The following is a 22,079-nucleotide window of genomic DNA, read 5'->3' as shown; positions in this document are numbered from 1 at the left end:
CAAAGATCCACAATTTTCAACAATTTCTATAACTACGTTCATGGAAAGATTATAAAAATTGAAAAGGAGGAAATTCAGAATTCGTTAGTTTCATTATATGACATATCTAAATTCTATTAAGCAACTTTATGTGGCGACAAAGTCGTATAAAATTCTGTTGAAGTAATGGTGTGATTGGAAATACCATTGCCTACATAGAAACATGAAAGTCTGGGCTCGATTGCCGATAAAGGCGCGGTCTCTGTTTTTTTTCACCAATCCTGTAAATTCTATAGTGACATCTAATTTTAGCCATGTGGGTATTCAAGCCTGAATTGCGTAATTCCTTTTAATTCGAGTCACGTCTGGCCATTTATATTTCATTATATTTTTTGACGACCGAAGAAAATTGCTGAAATGGCTGTTTAGAACCGACGTAGGTGTGTGTTGTGTGTTTTGTTCCCAGACAGAGTATTTTTGAAATGCTTGTAGCTACGTGAAAACAGCTAAAGTACGTGTGGGAAGCGTCATCGTGATCCTCGTACTACGCTGCCGGTGGCGCTCGCCCCGGGAAAGTGAAGTTGCGAGGGCGTTTCGCCTACATGCGTACTCGCCCAGAGATTTACGCCTCTTTCATACAGATCGAAACGGTGAACCAGATATTATGATTCCTATAAAAACCTATTAATTACTCGAGTAGCAATCTTTTATCGAAATTTAATATATTTCTGAGATCATCACGTAACCTTAAGGCTGATTCTAATGTCAATGTCTGATTAATTGACTGCGTATTAATGCGTCTATTTATGTAAATGTCAAATATTTGCGAACATAATTAAAGAAATGAAATCTAAATGAAGATTTTTCACCCATTGAATATAACGAGAACTTTTCTTTAGATATTTAATACGTTGTATTCCATACATTTTTGGATGTTGTACAAATTCTTGATAAATGCATAAATATTCGCATTCTACTAATTAACACCAGAATTCGTATTTGCAAAGCAAAACTTCGTTTCATATATTTTCAGGCTGAAACAGTCGACTGTTAGTATAAAAACATGGTTTCTTAAAGAATATGAAAATTTACCTTACCCTTAATAAAAACATGCAAATTTGCAAAAATGCGCATTCACCTTTTTTAATTTTAATGATATAGATTTCCCGGTCGTAAGAATGATCATCGGTAATTCTCCCCTTCGTTTCTTTAAAACAAAATTAGGACGACTAATTATCCATAATTGAGAATAAAACGTGCAAATCCTTGACTCCTTCGTTTCCCTGCAGCCAACCAGATCGTAGATGAGTTTGCGTGCAGCTCAATCGAGGCCGAGGAGTACTCGACTTTAACTCCTCTGCATATTAATGTTGATCGAGGACTCGGTGAGATACATATTCGGTCGAGGCGCACGTAGGCGTACACCTACGTGAAACCTGTAGCCAGGAGAGCAGGTACGGCCGTACAACAGCGTCGCCGTTTTATAACGTAGTGGCGAGACACGGCAGGAGAGGCGACCGCGATGTGTCGATGTCGACGAAGAGAAGTCGCGAGGAGAGTGTGTCGCCTACGTGTCTGCCCACTTGCAGTGTCAGGAGACCAACCTATGAGAAAGTGGCCCTCAAGGATCGGGCCGCACCGGAAGATGTAGATAGCGCCCTCATATTCGGCCAGACGATGCTTCACGGCCAGCCAGCGTTGCGTAAGGACAATGTCGACGGCACCTGGCTTCGCCACACTTCCTCCCTCGTCTGCTCCCTCGTCTTCCTTTCCTTTCCTATCGTGTCTTTTCCGCTGCTTACTTTTTTTCTTTCTTCCTCGCGTGGTCGTTACGATCTCGTCGGGAATCGCGAGGACAAGACGTCGCGTTTTATTTTCGTTTGACTTCGCCCACGAAAAATCTCAACCTGATCGTTATCCAATCGTTCCGTTTCATTTTTCCTAGCCTTTCCCTTTGCTTCCGTGGCGATAGGTTACCGGTTCATTTAGTTTCTCGTCGCGTGATGGCGATTTACGTTAGGTTAGGTTGTAATTTTATTATGCGATAAGCTATATATAGATTGATATGTTAGTCACTTCTTTATTTTTCACAACTTCTGTTAAATCATTTGTCCGTGAATACATTTGTGATTTTTTACTCGGCTTGCGACTTCAAATCCAATTTCGCATTTCTCAGTTAATGAGATCACACCTAACTTGGTGATAATTCAATTATCGTATAGACTATGTTTGGGGATTTAGAGTTCGTCAGATTTGTGTACTAAACTGATCGCCTGATTTTCGAACTCGGACGTCACATGTTATGTGCGAACTGACCTTATAGATCTTCTACGAACATCTGTCGCGAAGCAAAGAAGAGCAAAAAAGCTGAATCTATCTTTAGCAGGTATCCCAGACTACCCGCATGTTCCTCGTTGTGCATAAATTTTCATTTTAAAGACGGTCGCGTAGTGGTCTACTGATTTGGCACCATGAACCACTTCTAAACGCTCCTTAATATCAGTTGTCATCGTGTTAAAAACCTATTACCATGAATTAACCTTTCTTCGTTAATTAAAATTCAGGCAAAAAATCGTCTTGTAGCTGGGCATAACGTTTCGATTAAAAACGACAGTAAAACTGAGAATCTGCCTTAAGGTCGATTCTAATAACACCTAAATGCTCGTGCGGTTAACTTTATTCGACTTGCCTTTCTGGAAATTTTATGGGCCTTGTTTTCATTCTGAAACAATGGCATCGTTTAGTGCGGCAATGAAACGTTAGAAATCACACGACCAAGACAAGCACGTTCGCGTTCAGATAAAATAACCTCGATGCTGCTCGGTGCATCGCAATGTCACGTGACGTGAGACCGTATACGATGCTAAAGGTGATGTGAAACTCGAGATGGAGATGAGTAAGAACGCCTATGTAACAGAGTGAGAAAGAATCAGAGTTTGAACGAATGTTGCAAGAGGGAGGAGAAGAGAACAAGTGGCGGATCGCGAAATAGGGGGGACAGGAAGTAAGTGTAACGCCGCGAGATTCATGGAAAAGAAACAAGATGGAGAAAAGTGGAAAAAGCAAGAAAAGAAAGTGGCATGTGTTTGTCGTTCACTCACCCGGCTATCGCGTCGCTTCTTTTTCTAGTCCTTTTTTATCCGTCGCCAGTGGAGAACGTTATTTATTTTAGCGAGCGAGGACGTACTCATAGCGTTGTTACAAAACTACCTAGAGGGCGGTTTGATGGATATAAAGATAGTGGGCCGAATGCAGGTTTAAATATCCTGTTCCGCGTGAAGAACCGTGCAACTGTGTTAAGATGCTAGCACGAATTTCGGCCGATACTGAGAACGCACACGTGACTTTGTAGCGTCCTATTCTACCTTACCTTATTGTTGTACTATTATTATTGTTACAATCGTAGATTTTGTTGCTACAACATAATATTCATTTCATAAACTTAAAATTCCAACAGTATATGAATTTAGTATGAAGAAGAAAATTAAAAATTGTACGGGATGTTTGTAATAATCTTTTTTAGAAAATTGTGTTAATTTACCAACTGAGAAACGAGTTGTTTCATTGAATATAATACAATCAGTAAGAATAAAAAAGTTAGTACGAAGAATACCAAGACGGTTGTCATTTTCAAACGTTTTATGATCACTCTACAATTTTCTCGCGGATAGTAAGCTCGTAAAAAAGCTCACGAACGTGTTTGTTAACAATATGTAAATAGATGGCGAACTTTACAAGAACGCCAATGAGGGCGCACATTTACGAGTTATGTTTGTGGATTCGTTTCTCGAACGGCAGAGTTTATATCGTGAATTTATGTAACCTAGTCTCAGACGAAATTAATATCGCGGTCGAGGCGTGTTACACCTCGCGTGTCGACGGTTTATCGTCCCCGAAACTGAAACGTGTCCCTGATCGCGATTCGAATTTCGCGCGCAGGCAAAAAGTTGGAAAAGGAAAGAAGCACGTGTGGATTTGTTGGCAAGTTTTCTTACAACTTTCTTGGCGTCCATATTCTCGTTCAGTTTATTGAATAGCAGAAGGAATAAAGTCAGGGTAAATGTTTTACCGTGGAGAATTTGGAGCAAGCTTCTTTCGTCGTGCGTAAGATAGTCGTCGGTCTGGCTTTAACGACGTTTTGCGGGCAAGAACGGTTTTGTGGAAGCAAAAGTCGGGGTAACGTGTCCAATCTTCCGACATTGGACAGGCCGAGTCAACGGTCGACGCCTTAGATATTTTAGGATTAACAGTAGTCTATCCTGTCGTATTTTTCCTAAATGAATCCCGGTTGAGGATTCATCGCGGTTCATCGAACTCCTCAGTTAGAAGCGCCACGCGTTCATCGTTATCCTAGACTGACTACGTGGCTCAGAATAGTGGCAGAAACAGTCTTCCTAGAATTCTTGATGAGATTCGCTGAAAGCTAAAGCTAGAAGGAATGAATCGTCAACGGATGATGCTCGAACTTTAAATACACCAAATTATCCTCTGACTAAAATTACTTGCCTTGGTTCATTCGAATGTGTAATAACGCCATCTTTGATCTAAAAACGGTAATTAATATTGACCTTGCAGTAACCTACAAAAGACCAGGCAATAATTAGTAATAGTTACATAAACGTAGCATATTATTGGAAGATAATACAAGGCACAAAGAATATGTTCGTATAATAGATACTACATATATAGAAGATCATTACATAAATCAGAAATATAAGATAAAGTTCTTCAAATTCTATAATTTGGTGAAAACTACTATAATTATGCTATAAATGCTTTAGTTTCTTCAAATATTATTACATTGTAGGAGATGATGACTGAAAAAATATTAAGTATATCTTAGAGATCCCCTTCGTATCCCCGTAGAGAGACTACGATCTAATATCAAAAGTCAGTAATAAATAACGACCTTGTACACATTACTAATCCCTCTTTTTCCCCTAGATTTCTCAAACTAAATAGCTATATACATACACGGATCATAATGCAACAAATGTTTTGTGTGTATCTTCACCTTAAGTCAATATTAGTATTACCGAACGATAGCAACCGTTTGGTGCCCCTCCACCGGAGTGGAAGTGAATTTACACGAACCCGTCTTAAACACGACGTCGTAACTGGTGTCGCCAGCAAGAGCGTCTCCTCCTGTTTTTGCGCTGCTCGAAACGGCCGACACTCAACCGTTTGAGGACGCCTGTTTTCATTACGTGTCTCAACCCAAACGCCGTATTACGTCGTCGGCTCTCAGGATGGCCCTGGTTGTCGTCGTAGTAGTGTTATACGCCGTTTGAGTGGCTGCTCCTTTTTTACGACTGCACTCGTCGACTTTCGTCGTGTCGTGTCCGTACGATTTTTCTGCGAACCGAAAGGGGAAGAGAGGAACGCGTTACGCGAGAAGGCCTTCTCCGTTTATGCAAATCGCGGCCAATTTACGGACGCAGCCTCGACGCTTTTCCATTCGGTTTAATTTATGCTAATCCATTTATGCAAATGTCTCGGTAATTCGCGTGAACGCCCTCTACGCGGCTGTTCTCCGCTAGCATCCTTAATTTTGTTACGTGTTAAGACCGCGGGACGGCCACAAAAGCGCCATTATGCATGTACAAGGAAAAACAGCGGAACGCCACCATGGGGCAGGCCATTGAATTTCTGATTGGTTCACCGAGAGGGCGCGTTTAGTGTTCCGCGAAATGGCCAAGGAAGCTGCTGCTGCGCTAAGCGCGGTCGGTTCACTGGCTCGAGATAAAGCGCACAAAATTTCACAGTTCATAAGTTACAGCAACGGAGTTAACGGTCTATGAAACGTTAGTATATGGGCCAAATTAGCATCGGCCACACTCTATACTCCGTCGTCCATCGCGTCGTCCACTCCGCTACGACGTCCTATTCTCATCCTTCCAATAATAGATTAAACGTTTAGCGAGATTTGACGCCTATGCTCCCGCCCTATCCGTTGTTACATTCCTTCCCATGAGCTTAGACTTATGCGGTAAGGGCAATGGAGTATTTCTATAGCGCTGCAACTTCAAATAACAGAGCAAGGAGAAACTTCTATAAAAAATATACATATATATATAAAGACAATTAGTATAGAAAGAGTAAAGTCTATGGTAAAAATCTAACAATATTATTAAATGTGAAATTTTATGTTCCCTGTGAAACGACTTATCGGCGCGTTTCGCACTACGTATCGCGTTACGAATTCTAGAGAAACGGGCGTTAAGAGGGCGCGAGCCGAGAAAGAGAAGAGGTCCATTAGGAGAATGTCAGATCGAAACGATAAAGAGCGTCGACCGTGCACGCGCGGTGCGCCAACACGGCAACGGTTCTCCCTGAAGCTTTCCTCTGATTTCGATGTCCCTCATAGCGCAGTGGCGGGATTAATTCGTTCTCTGGCTTTGTCCTCGATACTCGAGTGATTTATTCGGTTTGCTGGCGTGTCTCGTGTTAAACGGAGGAAGGAAATCGAGCCGGATGAAATGGACGGAATTCGTTGACTTTGTTGGCAACACTGCCTGTTTCTCGCCATATCCTGTATTCAGGCCATTAATACGTTCGCGAATGTGGCGATTCTGATCTACATTTTTTCTTTAACCTAGTAAACCATAGTTCTTCATAGTTGTGCCTTCGTAGATCTCTGTATCGCAAAAATGCTTTGGTACACAGAAGCCTGTTTGCAATCGGCAATAAAGGCCGGCGCATACACACAGAACGAAGAGAAAGGAGTTATACCTGGGATGAATTGAACGATGAACTGAACAGTATCGATGACATATGAACACGGCCGCATAAAGGGCGAGGTAGCACTGGACTCGCATATTTGCGATGCGGTGGCGTATCGAGGCTCTCTTCTCTCGGACTCTCCTGGTTGCTTAGGACCGACCATGCGCTTAGAACGACTTAGTACACACGGTGCAACGACCTCGCGCAACGAGCCTTACTGTGTATCTTTCTTCCTCTCTTTCTCTGTCGAATGTGTGCACATTTGAAGCAAACGGAACGACTGGACGAATCCAAAGAGACCCGATCTCCTTTCGTTTCCCCGTTCGTTGAAACGTGTAGCGTCGCGACGCTTGCATCGTATTGAGGTTCTGGATGGATTCAACCGTGATTTGTACCGTTGCTCGGCTAATAGGTTCGTTGGTACGCTGCTGAAGAATTCCACGTACTTCAGTTGATCAGCCTATAATCTATTACGTTTTATTTTTGACTTTAGACGCATTCTCGTCTGTTGATCGTTAGAGTAGACTTTGTATCGGATAGTTGGAATTCTTCCCGTTATTATTTAATATATGATCCGCTAACCTTCGTCTTCTTATGACAACTCAATTATGATTTATTTTCTTATGGTCCTTGACTCGCAATGGCGAGTTGCATTTGTGATTCACCTTGATATAAAATACCAACAAAATATCGAAAACTATCGATTCGACGTGTAGGGATGGCTGCTTATCCACTGGCTGTCACGTGATGCGTAGCACGCGAGGCGGCGCCACGCTTCCCATAAAGCGATTGCTGTATTCCGGTCTCGAGAAACTTCTTCGTGTCGAGGTGTAACGCGCACGAATCGCTCGGTTACCGGGCGCGTGATACGCTCGATGGAGGGGATGGAAGCGGTTTCTTAGAAGCGACGATAAGTCGCATAATCCGACAGAAAGAGTGCAGGTTATTTTCGGCGCGGGCACGGTCGAGTATTTATTTTTACGCTGAAAAAGAAAAGGACGTCGTTGCGCCTAACAGTCATACACGGACCTAGCTGACTTTTCCCTCGGTTTCTTTTTATCTTAGCGGAAGAAGGTGAATCCACGTCACTGTTAAACGAGGCAACGGCCTTGCGAGAATGGTGCTCGCTTTCTTTTTCCTTCTTTCAGATCGCCTTCTGCCGCTTTCCTTTCTCTCTCTCTCTCTCTCTCTCTCTCTCGCCCAGTCGCTTTCTTCTTTTACGCACCGTCTCATCGTCGTCTCGGCGATTTTTAAGCGGCGACCAAGGAACGTTTGCTCCTTCTTCGAGCACGGCGATGATTCAGAGACTGGCGATTAGCGTACCCCAGCCGGAAAGAGTCCTCCATTCATTCCGCGATTTCACTTTTATCCCATTCTGGAATGTAAAGGGATTATGTGGTCGTATTACGTATAACTTAAACGATACACGATTTCTTTCTTTCGCAATGGAAACTTAAATAACCAGTGCATTAATTTTCTTACCTCTGTATCACGTTTTATACATAGTTTATAAAATAGTTAATCCGTTTCTTCAGTACTTTGCTCGAAGTGCCTTCACATCTGCTGGATATTAAGTTTCAATCTCAACATACTCGATATAAATCTCGATATAAACGTACAATTTACAATTGACGATCATGAATTTTTCTCGCAGTCAAATAGTACAGTTAAATAGTGTGGAATATTTATTCGTAAACCTTTCTCCTCTGCAACGCCCTCTTTTCCTCTCCTATCCACAATCTCCACTTTCTGTTCGCTTTCAAATATTTCCGCCTAGTCATTTTTCATTCGCCTAAGTCGTACATATACCAGTCGGAGAAAACGGGAAAAAGAAAAGAGGAGCCACAAATTCACCAAGCCAATTCAAATGCCTCTTTGTTGCAGAATGTACGTTCGGCAAGCAGATACGGGAACTGGGCTCCACCTGGTTCGCGGATTTGGGCCCGCCCTTCGGAGTCATGTACTGCATCAAATGCGAATGCATTCCGGTACGTATTAAAGTGGGTGTGTCCTCACGCATTCGTGCGTGTCTTTGTGCACGTATCGGGTCTCCCCTGTTCGTTTGAGTCCGACCTTTAACCCCCTCGCGGCGAGGCGAGCCTCAAGCTGCACGTACAACATTACGTTTCTATGTAACTGGCCGACCTGACGCGACTTTTACGGAATTCACGTCGATTATTCGTGTAGGTACAACAGTCCCGGAACACCCTGTTCTCCGCCGCTATAGCTTGTTTCAAAGTACCAAAGATCTATTATCTTCTTGGCCGGGTCATTTGTTCGTCGCAAGTTTCTATAATCTTGCGATTACAAGTAAATGGGAACGAAATAATTCAACATAGCAAATAACGTAACATAAATCTTTCATAGAAACTGATCTTAATATAACATTGGATATAACAATACAAATTTGCAGGTGAACCTTAGCAATTTGTGCGAACGTAAGATCTTATCCTTGCAGGATAAGTTTTCTTAATTTTATTATATAAATTTTGCTTACATAAGCCATTGGCAATTCAAATTACTAGTTAATTCGGTAAAATTCCTGGTCAAACAGTTACCATAAAAATATCGTTGTCTGGATTACGTCATTTCACACAGTCATAGGTCATCATCGTACGATATGTCAATAATTGACGTCCGTTCAAATATCAACGTAATCTATCATTTAATTTAGTCTAATTATTTGATGTAATGTATTATTTATAATCCTAAGCTCAATTCGATTTTTGTATTTACTTACTATACGCGTAAAAGCAATTTGGCCATACGAATTCCAATTTTATAAAATATAAAATAGCTTATATGTTTTTCTTGAATTTAAAATATATCAAACGTCATATAAAATAGCTTATGTAGTTCTCTGGAATTTAAAATACGTCAAACGTATATACTTACTAGGAAATATTTACTAGGAAGGATCATAGACTATGTAGAATGTATAGATTTCCGACAATCACCGTATGCAACAAGCTAATCGATATCGACTCTTTCTTGGATCGCTTTTTCCGAGAAGGTCGTAGAAATGGCATTGCCCTTTGGATAGTACTGTAGACCGACGTAATACGCGAGGCACGGACTAAATCTCGATCTGGGTGACGTGACCCACGGAGACTTGACGTGCTTTCTAATCCCATTCCTGATCCGAGACAGACTGGCGTCCGCTTCTTAGCTCGTCTACTACTACTGTACGTGAGCGAGGCGCATATATTGCTCACGTATCGTTTTACGGGTAGATACATTGTGACACGTCATACCACGTCCTTTAAACACTGTCAAGGAATTCTGAACGTGTTCCTGTACATTAACTGTTTCAAGATTGTATCTGATTAATTCGGCCGTCTTAAATAATTAATATCAAGTAGTCTTTCATACGAGGAGAATTGAAATACTGATATTTTTAAAGTTGAGGAAATAAGCTTCTCGTTTTAGGTATACTTGGCGAAAAAGGAAACCTCATATGCGAGAGCAATTGGTATATTTATATTGATATTTTTGAAATTAATAGAAGAAGCTTTTCGTTCTAGGTATATTTCACAAGGAAAAAGAAACGGGGAGGAGGGGGAGGAAGTACAAAATAAACGACGCAGAAACATGCCAGGTCTGCAATATGGAAAGGAAAGAAACACAAATATTTTATATCAATAAAGAATATCTTCAATTACATACAAGCAGCCATAAAGACTAGAAAACTATACATAGATGGATAGCAGAATGCACATTTAAAAGAATATACTTTTATGTAGAAATATAGATGCAAAATATAGCTACGTGCATATGTATATACATATACCAATGTAATATAAAAATATAGGATAGATAAATACTAACTGAGAAAGGACTAAGGACAATAACAGCAGCAATAAGATATAACAATCAAGAGATATGAAGATATACAGGGTGGTTGGTAATTGGTGGTACAAGCGGAAAGGGGGTGATTCTACGCGAAAAAAGAAGTCGAAAATATAGAATACAAATTTTTCGTTCGAGGCTTTGTTTTCGAGAAAATCGACTTTGAATTTTCGCTCGGTACGCGTGCACTTTATCGCGTCTCGTTATAACGGATCTCACTGTAGATCGTTGTCTCGATGGAAAAATTAAAAAAAAAAAAAATTTTATTCTATATTTTCGATTTCTTTTTTCGCATAGAATCACCCCCTTTCCGTTTGTACCACCAGTTATCAACCACCCTGTATAATGAAGTATATAAAAAATATATAATAAAGATATATAATAAAAAAATGTATTATATTGTAATAAACTATAAGTGAGAGGGGCCAAGAATTTTCCTGCAATAGGCTACTTGCCTATAATACAAAATAAATTATTAATATAGTATTAATTAGAAAAGAAAAGAAAAATAAAAAGTTTCAGTCAGATATCTTACGTATTCCGAAATATAATATGTACATATATTATGTATGTATGTATATGTACATATATATCTTGAAGTAAGGCGGATAATTTTGACGCGATTGAATATCTGCGCGTTCGAAGCGTCAGAAGAATCGGTATTGTCTCGCTTCTTTTCGTCGATGCAAACAGGTCGAATGATGGGTTGGCAGTGTTGTATTTCCGACGCAATCGTTGACAGGCCGCACCTACGGTCGGTTATACATTTTGTCGTGCTCACGCGTCCTCCATTATTAATGAAGCCGCGTTCGTATGACGCGAAGTACGCCGAATTAAATTAGTTCCGGCCGTACGTTTGAAAACAAATTTTTATCTCTCCATTGCTGCTCTATTTTCTTTGCGTACATATATTATTCCTTTTTGACCGTCTGTCTGCAAAATGAAAATAAGATGCGACCAGGTAGGTAAAACCATATACAGCATATGACATGTATTTCTATAAAATATCGTAGCTCTTAGAAATTTGCATAAATACAGTACCAAAAGAAAATTGAAAACGATTCGATACGCAGTGCTCGACGAATACCGATAAGACGGACCGATTCCATTTTATATTGCGTTGTTGCCGGCCACGATCGCTCGAATTCTTGTCCAATCGCGCAATAATCGTCATTTACATTCCACGCATATGTGCACGAGGGAAACACCGCTTTGTTTTGCGTCCTATATGAGCCGATCGATAACGTCACCGTGTACCGACACGTCCCTTCCGTGTGTCATCGATATTCTTGCCCTTTCTCGCCTCTTACCCGTCCCGTCGATACAAACATTTTTTTAATCATCCAGTCGATAACACCTTCCTGACTCATTTTTTGCATTTACATGAAAAGCTGCGTAATTTTTTCTGACCTTGGTTCCCCTCACCTTTTTACGGCGTTTTTTTTTTCAGACGCAGTATACATACATTTTCTGACAAGATGCCGACGGTAATAATTGTGCCTTTTACGACCTAATTAAATGAGAATCATAAAACATTGTTCGTTTTATTGCTCGTTCGCCGTTTAACGATGCAATGTATGGCAGCGGTATTTGTCGAACACCCGATATACACACGAGGGTCGTTACGATCGAACGAGAACGTAACGTGTGTTCGATGTAAGAGCGACGCCCGGTTGCTAAATCGGGCGTTTTTCTTATCGATATTTCTTGTAGACCTGTAATAATAGGCCCGGCACTAATGAGCGTGATTATGAAGAGATAAAAGTACGGCCCCGGTCGATTAGCTCTGTTTAGTGGTTCTCTTCCGGACTTTCTCGATGAAAGGCGGAGGCCTGATGTTTTCTGCTTCGTTTAACCGCCTAGCATAGAATTGGCCTTTTTTTTAATTGCTTCTAATCAGCCATCTGTAATTTTTATTCACTTGCAGTTTTATTTCTCTCGCGTTGTATTTCTCTCTAAAAGTGAATATTTCCTTAACAGGATAGAAACGTGTGATTCACCCGTTAAACACGAAGAAATCCTGCACAATAATCGTATTTCGCTCGTAAATTTCAATTTTGTAATTCTAGTCTTTGGATTTGCGAACAAATGTATATACATGTGACGTTTCATTAAGGAACGATAAAGACTGATCCTTATCGAGCGAAACACCTTTTATCCTCTACGAGAACAAAAGCGCCGTTAAACGATGATCCAGTCGAGATTTCGTTCACACCCACTCATGCTCGATCCATTGAAGCAGAAAAGAGAGGGCGATGTGTAAGGCGGATACGAGAGGGGGCTTTGATACCCACGACGTGCCGGCCGCCTTGTATCGTCGGACTATTAAAGATACTCATCTCATTATACAAGACCCACCGACACCACCCACGCGATATGTGCGTTCATTCTTCTTTGCGCCATTCACCTTTCCTCTTCCTCCTTCTTTACCTGCATAATTTCAACTGCAAAACAGGCATGAAGATTCGTGTACTATTTCTGACAATATCCACGTGACGACTAGTAATCTTTATGGTTGTCGGAGAAGTAACTTTTTAAAATTAATCTTTAATTGGTAGATAGGAAACTACATAGGTATTTATACAGCTAGAAGAAGCGCCACGGGAAATTTATATCGTAGACTGTCTTTCAAAGTTCAGTTTTATTTTCAAGACAATACGTTTATTAACTTAACGCTCTTGTATCCAACGTTTTTCTATTAATAAATGCGCGTTTTTAGTAAGATGTATCAATTTCACGATCTTAGAAGTATAATTACGATGAATCCATAAAAATTCGCCCATGGTACCATTAGTTCAACGTTAAAAAACCGTGCCAGTTTAAGGTTAAGGAATAACCGTTTAGTAACATTTTCGTTTTCTGTAATATCTTCTGACAGTAGGTCAGCCAATGGAAAATCTAGTTCCAAAAATTCCATTAGCTTAAAACGGACAATTAAATCGTGCAGAATTCGAGTATCGATAAAGATGTTTTCTACGTATCTGTATAAAATCAACCATTGAAATTATCTATCAGGAAAACGATTAACTGTCATCTGATTGATACTGGAACGTTCAGAGCCATTATCAGTATAGGTATTGCGTCTTACTTGTTGCATGCATGAAAACACATAAAAACGAAGTTGCTTTTCTGCTTACGACATTTATTGGTAGAAAATAACTGGTTTGTTGTGTCACTTCATGCACGCCCATCACTATGGCTTTGAATTCTGTTTATAGTGTAAACAACATTAGCCAATTTTCAACCGGGAACGAGAAATTCGATCTTTTCCCGAGCGTTCAAGGCTTAGGGCTGTTTACACTGCGCCGATTCAAACACGAGGTTCGCGCCCGATGTTTGCTCTGTCGGTTTACACGATCCTGTTTGTGTACAAACATTATACGTCACATTATGTCCGAAAGATAGAGACACAGTAGCACCATTTTACAAAACAGAATTGTATTTAACAAGTATAGTGAATATATATAATACATATATACTTTAGAATAGATGAACATATTGAAAAATATCTGATACAAAAACTACTTATATGTGCGCACTAAATAAATTACTTATCATTTTTAAAATTCCATTTGGTCCACTATTTTTCATCCGGTAAGACGAAAGATCAGATACGTAGCTAGCACGCGCGCCAGACACGACATCTGAATTACGTGATTTAAGGCGGTACATAATAGTTTATTATATACGTAGTTACGAATTAACGGAAATAAAAAAAAACTAGTCATCGTACACTAAATGATTAAGATGCTAGAAGGAATACATGTTAAAAAACACTGACATATTGATTTTCATTTACATTTCATGAATGAACGATCACTAATGGTCGATTAGATATTCCGCATTTTAGAATCGAGTTATGCTGTTTATATTGGGTATACTTATGTCATTCATCGGCAGGATATTAGCCACGGGGACGATAAATAATTTTCATGGGATCCGAAAGTTAGATTGACGAAGTCACAGGCGAGGTTAATAACATTGGGTTAATAACTTGACCCGCGCATACAGTTGTTTGTAGGTTAAGGATGTGGATATAAATTTGGGGTCAATCATAAAGCGATTCAAAGCCCTCGCTCTGTGCGGTTCAACTAATGATCTCTATCATAGTAACGGGTTCTGTCGCGCATGCATTTGTCGTCCGGGCAGAACGGTCACGACTGTCCTAATGGAGTTTAATTTAGCCAATCTTCGTAAACTCTGTCCTTGACTGGCAACCGTTCTTACCGTGTTTGCCTATAACATCCCGTCTGCATTTCGTTCTTTTTAGTTAACCTTAAAACATTCCAAACATTGCCAACTCAAAGAAAATAGCGTTTTTTGGAATCGAAGTATAAATGTTAACGATATTTGCCGATTGAAGTATCAACAGTAAGGAGCGAGCAAAAATTTCACGAGGAACTGCTATAAATACTGGCGTAGAAAAGAAAAAGGAACGAAGATCAGGCTGGGACGAAAGGGTAGACGAAGAGAAAAAATAAAGTGTGATCGAGAAAGAGAGAGAGAGAGCATTGGTACAGAACTGCTCGGACCCAGCAGCTTATAGACGGACGCGCGAACTCTATTTTTAGTCTTCGGTGGAATGACAGTCCCTCTTCAGTGTATATGAGGAGCTATTGATAGGTCACGGGCTTCGTTGTGAGCGACCAGGCAGACACGTCGCGTGAATCACACGAGACATCGTTTCTTTACCTAAAGTCATACACCGGACTAGTGTACACTGTCTACTTATTAGTTTTATTTTCCAGTGTTACTACGTCTATTTATGCTCGACACATACGTTTGTTGGATTTGCCTGTCAAAACAGAACTTGTTAATGTAATTAGCCACTCAGATGTAGATAGTACGTCGTAACGTATGTACGTTCAGTTAAATAGGGGAGAATATTGCGTTTAATCGAACTCAATTATGTTACAACTTGATACATTTCTAACTTTTCATGAAAATAGGTCTAATAGCATATTAAGAGGTTAGAGGTGGTTCGTTCATTTTCTTAGGAAGCGGCATAAATCAAAAGATTTGTTGGAAGTGAGAACGCTCGAAGAACGACCCACGCAGGAGACTTCACGCACAAATCGATACCGACTTCCTGTCCGATCAGGCGAGAACGTTTGTCTTGCTTCTATTATTACCTATAGAATAATGTCGAAATAATGAATGACTACCACGGTGCGAGAAAATCGTAGGTGGGTGGACCACGCCAGCTCGTGCGAATAGCGGGACGTTTTTTAATCGAGACGATCATTAGGATTGATCTGTCTGTGTCTCGCAAAAACGTTCCCATGACATCGTATATGGATACTCACATTATACACACTTATTGGCCGTTTGGTTACGATATTAGCGCAGTCGCATGGTATTTTTGGTCACGTCGTCACACAGCTATATTTGTACAGTGTCCAACGCCGAAGGATATATTCAAAACTTCCTTAAGGAGACAAAAAAATGGAATATTTCAACATTTGTGTGAGTAAAAGTGAAAAGAACGAGATACAGAGTCCGTAGAAATCGCGAAGATTTATATTTAGTTTCTATGAAAGCTATATAGATTTACGCCACGTTATCTAGAACATAATTGAATACCTCGAGAGCTTGTCGATGGAAAAATGGTTGCTTCGTTTTTTACTATCGGCCTTATCATTATCGTTCTTCATGTTTCCAGATCGCTGAAAAACTTTTTGTTACATTGTATCTCGCAATGTCGTAGAAACTTATCAGAAGTACTAGAGGTATGCGTCGGCAGGCACCTAAATGTATCTCTGGACGATAAAAAATACACCGACATACTCGCTTAGCGGGTCCCAGTTAAATAACTGTCACGCGATCTCACGAGGGCCACTGAATCTCGGAATTTACTCCTGGCGCCCCGTTTCTCCCGTAATGCGAAGTTCAACGTCTGCGTTGTCTGATCGCCGGTCGGCGCCGTTCCGCTCCCTTGACTTTTTTTCATTTTGTCACTCGAATCAACATCGAACGTATCGTTTCGCGTTTCAGGAATGCCATGCAGCTCTATAAAACCCCAAACTTAATTTCTGCTCTCGGCACCAGTGTAACCGGAACCCTCGCCGGATGCACGATCTCTTATCCATTCCTTTGGTTGGCGTCCCGTTGAAGAAGAATCTTTCGAGATTAGTTTTTCACACCCAGAGATAACTAGACGCCGCAAATTTGCTCTAAAGTCGGATATTTATCGACCGGTCAACGCGTGTCTGCTGGATCGCTGGAAACTCGTTCGAACTTTACGATTTTTGTATCCAATGGTTCTAGTTTTACCTGTTTTTCTTTTTTTTTATTATCATAGTTTTTATATCGCTAATTTATAATTCATATTATATATTATTATTTATATCATTATTTTATTATCTGGTTACATTATATGGAACTTAAACAAACAAGTAACAGTCGGGTAGAGAAATAATTGAGCAGGTAGTGGAAACAAATATCAATAAAGTTCCGTTCAATACGGCTGACTCGTACAGCAATGTGGATACTAATTTCGTTTACTTATTAAGTAATCTACGCGTGTGCTACAAGAATATATAACAAATAGAACTTAAGCAGATAATACTAGTTCCAGTTCGATTAAACGTCATTGATACCTAGATCCATTATCTGATCATTTAGTTTTGTCTCCGTCTACGCCTATGTATTGAAATCTCGCATAACCTTTTATGATATTTGATCACAAATTATAATTACGATCATGTTCCTTCGTTATCATCAGGAAATTTCGATGGATACTATTATATATATACTATTAAATATATTATATATATTCCTGTACAAAAATGAACAAGTAAGGAATGTTTCTTCTAGACGAATGTGCGTTGTTCATGAATTGAATCGTGCATGTACCATCGAGCTATGAATGCATCGTAAAGAACAACACAGTGGAGCTCGAGTAAGACATCTGAAAAGAGAAATACCTTAGGTAGAAACGGCAGATCTATGGTAGAAAGTGGAGTGAACTACAATACCGCGGAATATGAATTTATAAGACGTATATTGTAGAACACATCGGTAACAACGCCGCCATTTACACGGTTCAAGCCCCGGTAGGTGGACCATTCTTTTTCGCGCTAAACTCGTAGAAAATGGTGAACGACAGAGACGTTAAACGATAATTTATATTGCCATAGAGTATTGTAAATCGTATCGCGAATAATGGCACCATTGACCGTGATAAACGAGTCTTTTGTGATCAATAACACCTACCAATTACTTGACGATAGATTTATGCACGCCGTGCATGTAAACGTTGCAACTGTCGTCGTCAGCGATGCGTAAAGGAGTAATAAACATGTAAGCACGTTTACAGGTTCGAAAACATTACAATCACACTTTCAAACGTCACCGCGAACGTGTCCAGTAGTATGAACAGGCTGATGGAGAAACTCGCTGGAATTCGAATAATTTGGAAAAGGAAAATAACGTGTTAGCATTCGCCATTATTCGAATAATAATTAACCTAGACGCTGTTTCTTTAAGTTCTTACATTTCTGTTTCGTAACGGACATCGTTCAAACTTTTTCCTATTGTTCAACTGAAAACCATCTGTTACAGCGTGATAATATTTTAAACGTTGTAATGTGTGAAAATACATAATAATGTTCTGGTTTCAGGTGCAGAAGAAACGGCGAATCGTAGCGCGGGTTCACTGCCGTAACATCAAGAACGAATGCCCAGAACTTACGTGCAAAGAGCCAGTTCTTCTTCCAGGCAGGTGTTGCAAATCTTGTCCTGGAGACTTTAGTAAGTAACAGCATATTTTTCTTTGCATACACTTGATATTGGATCCATTGTATTCGAGAAAAAGCAGCAGATGTAGGCACTTGTGCTGACCTCCATGTAGACGTGTTATTGAACACTCCTTGCACTTGTGGCACATATAGTAGTATCCTTATTTAATACAACGGTATCTCCAAGATAAGAATATTGCTATTATATGATCCGAAGACTTTGTTGTATCGTCAACATTCATACGTTACTGTTCTTAATTCTAGGTTATGTTTGAAACAAAAGAATCTGCCAACAGAGGCGCTAGTATCACAATATCATTGATCAGAATACTGATCTCTGAGAAATAATCTGAAATGTATAGGCTGCTGAAACTTTTACGATTTGCCAGTTACCATAATTGTACTGACGATCAAAAAAGGTTAAAAATGAAAGATGCTCAATAACTATCAGCAAACTTGTAACGATTAGCGCTTACAGAAGATATAGATCCAATATATTGAGTGACGGGAGATATTAATGAGAGTCAAGTGGCTTGCATAAATCATTTATCAATGATCACTGCCTCTTTTGTCTGTGTCGTTGTCTTTCTCGCCTTCTAGAGGATTCTCTTTTTCTTCTTAACACTTCCTCGGTCGCTTCTTCGAACGTCTCTCTATCGGTCCGATCGATCCGATAATCGTATTTGCAATGCCATGTAATCATGATTGACCGTTATCGCCTGGTGGCTTCAGTTTTATTATCGCCTCAATGCTCGAGTACTCTTATTAGGGATTAGCAGATTAACGCGCATATGCAGCTTTTTTTCGAGTACTGCAAAATAGGAGACTTCAACTTGCTACTTTTCTTTGCCAAGAAAGATGCCCTAGCTTTGCCTTGCCTTTTTTCCTTTCATAAATGTTATAATTGTAATCACAATATTAACTTGGTTTTTACTACTTTCATTCTCGAGTACAATTCAACGTATACGATCTCTTACATGCAACAATATAAAGTGTTGCAAAAGATTTACATGCTTATCTCTTTTATCTAATTTTATTTTTAATTCATAATATCCTTTGTCCCATTATATTCTTAATTCAGATCTATAAGCCTATTTTAAAGGATAACGAGGTGACAAAGGAACAATTTAGACTAATACTTATCAAGGAATTGTTTGTCTGGTTATACTATAAGTTCTATGAGTCATACACAGATGACATAAATGCATGTCACCCTCATTGTCCCTTGGTAATGCTCTTCTTGCATCATAGGTGACCGACTTGCAGATATCGAAATCAGGACCGGAAATTTCGAGTACTATTTGATAAAAAAACACAAGTTACATGATTAGAATATAGCTATATCTATAGGACACAATTCAAGAGTTTTATCTTTTGTTTCTCGTTCAATAAACGTTGCGGTATAAAGTATTTCTAAAATGTGCAACTTTCACTTGAATAGCACGGGCCAAATTCTTTGTACGGTTACTTGGCTCCTTTCTTTCTTCAATGGATTCCTATATCGCCGTTAATTACCATAGAATGCGGATGGAATAAATGAACTGATTGAAATACCTGTGCCCATTCCTCTTGCTTTTAGGTGGAAATACATTGGCTACTTGGAAATAAAGGTTAAGGATTTAGCTCTCTTATAAACGGAATTCTGACCTAATAGTGAGCTTTTTACAAATATAGCGGCTCTATTAACATATTGGCTCGATGATAAATCGAATTATTGGTAAATGGAAGATATTGGTTTGGCAACTAAGTGATTGCGGATTTGTCAATGCCACTTAATGACAAAATCCGCAATCACTTAGTTGCCAACCCAATATATGAGAACTTTGATATTAAGTTTATATGTTGTTTTCTATGAACTAAAGATATAATAGAGATCTACATATACAAAACGTTTGAAACGAGAATGATGATAAAAAGACAGAAGAAGATGAAACGAGTTAAATGAGATTCAAATGACTTTTTAGTTTTATAAAATTCCGAGTCGTTTCGTAAACAATAAAATGATCTTTAAACAACGCACGCAGATTTGTAAAATGCAATAGCATTATTTGATTATTTATGCTGATTAATTATTAATATTTATTTATCTGTTACCATAATTATAACGATAATTATCACAAGTGTCGTGTCCAACCGATGTATGAGATAATCTATGCGAGCAGAAGTCGTTGTTGCATGTAAAGTAACTTTGAGGCTTTTATAAAAAGAAATAGTTCGTAGTCCATAAATACCGAGAATTCCGTGTTTTATCTACAGATGAAAATGTATTAGTGCTACGTGTTGTAAATCCTTTTTTACCTACGGCGACAAGCTGGTAGTATAATTTTTATATTTACCTACTGTTGCAGAATAGAAAAAACCTTGTGTAGTGAACCTTCATAGTCCATTCCATTCGATAACCTAATTGAATTCTATAAAACATTGATATCAATATTCAACAAAATGTAGCTCTGCACGATTGCCTAAAAAATTCTGCAAAACATAATACCAGATGATAACCTTTTCGCAATAAAATATCTTTTTGAAGAATCGCAATTTATTACCTTGATAGCAGGGACGATGTTTCAAGATATCCTCGCGGTATTCTACTCGATACCGCGATGACCATATTACCATTTTACCATATTACCATTGGCGAGAAGCGTCGATTGAGACCGCCATTTTTAAACGAGCGAGGAAAAGCGCGGGCTTTTATGATAACGCGCCGGCCGACAGGCGCAGGCGATCTTGGGAGGGAAAAACGAACAAACCACCAGCGGAAAGATAACGCTCGGCCACACGCATACGTTCACCATAACCACTTTTACAATGCGGCCAGCGCAATTTATTGGTTACTTAGAATCAATTAGCGAGCTCACATTTATTAACCATGGACAAGCCTGCTGTCATTGTCCGCGTGCTTTCTATTTCCATTCCTGGCTAGCCGAAGATTTCTTTATCGCGGCCGTACGAGATCCTTCATATCGCCATTTTCTTTTTATCATTTATTTTCCCCATAATCAAATTCCTTCGTATTTTCGTCATGTTAATCTCCTATCGTGATCTTATGAATGAGTATGTCATCTTATGTTGTACGTAGCGTGAGCTTGCGCAGTGACGCTAGTTTCGCAGGTGCCTCTAGAAGAAAGGTAGAACCACGTAAAATTTACAATTAGGTGGAATTAACAGTGTATCGATGAGATCGTTACTGTTTGTTTACCATACATAACGAGCCTAGTGTTCGCATACTGCTTTTTGTCATTCAAAACACTATGTTATTCAGAGAACGATTCGCTACGTGACCGATCTTTCCGCATTTCTTGTTTCCTTGAACTTATCTTGACTAGACATCTACGATACTTACGGTCGAATATTTCAATAATTGAGGATACAAACGTCAGAGTGGCGCCGTCTCGTTCGCAACGTGAATATGTCGATATTCTTAATAATAAGTCCAGTAATGAATACGCGCGCTATGTTTTTATATTCTTGCACTAGTAAGTTCAATTGTTCCACTGCTTAATCACCATTAACAAACTTACGATGCTATTGTTATATTTTATACCTAATGTTACATTTTTACAACAAATAAAGGGCCAGATAGGCGGCAAGTAGCCTCTCCTCTTGAGATAATATCACATCAGAGCCAGGAGGAGGGGCTTTTCCTTCCACATCAAGAGAAATTAAAGAGGGAAGTTTTTAACCGGTAGCCCGGTTATCCAGCACCTTGATTATTCCAACATAACCGAAGATACGATTCTCCTTGTTACGATTCCACCGTCGCGCAAAAAAAAGAAAAAACTTCTCAAA

General features: G+C 39.5%; 1 protein-coding gene, 2 long non-coding RNA genes and 1 pseudogene across 6 annotated transcripts in view; 1 reads left to right on the top strand and 3 right to left on the bottom strand.

The window, feature by feature from the left end:
- LOC117208945 (dorsal-ventral patterning protein Sog) overlaps positions 1-22,079 on the top strand; it is an 86,660-nt gene that overhangs the window by 48,771 nt on the left and 15,810 nt on the right. For all 4 annotated transcript variants that reach the window (XR_004487797.1, XM_033450494.1, XM_033450492.1 and 1 more), the window contains exons 2-3: positions 8,587-8,690; positions 18,174-18,303. Coding sequence is in view for 3 of the 4 variants with exons in the window: in XM_033450492.1 (XP_033306383.1) it covers positions 8,587-8,690; positions 18,174-18,303 (234 nt within the window). In the remaining variant the exon portion in view is untranslated. The remainder of the gene's footprint in view (positions 1-8,586; positions 8,691-18,173; positions 18,304-22,079) is intronic.
- LOC117208960 lies at positions 3,994-5,993 on the bottom strand. The gene is made up of 2 exons (XR_004487805.1): positions 5,074-5,993; positions 3,994-4,558 (listed from the first exon to the last, which is right to left on the bottom strand). It is a non-coding gene; the product is annotated as an uncharacterized LOC117208960 (long non-coding RNA).
- Positions 16,852-18,190, bottom strand: LOC117208954. Its single transcript, XR_004487798.1, has 3 exons — positions 18,047-18,190; positions 17,767-17,949; positions 16,852-17,461 (listed from the first exon to the last, which is right to left on the bottom strand). It is a non-coding gene; the product is annotated as an uncharacterized LOC117208954 (long non-coding RNA).
- LOC117208951 lies at positions 20,074-21,140 on the bottom strand (annotated as a pseudogene).

Source organism: Bombus bifarius, unplaced genomic scaffold (assembly GCF_011952205.1).
Source record: "Bombus bifarius isolate JDL3187 unplaced genomic scaffold, Bbif_JDL3187 scf7180000008165, whole genome shotgun sequence".
NCBI lineage: Eukaryota > Metazoa > Arthropoda > Insecta > Hymenoptera > Apidae > Bombus > Bombus bifarius.
Note: the sequence above shows the minus strand (reverse complement) of the source record. Positions and strands in the feature narration are given on the sequence as shown.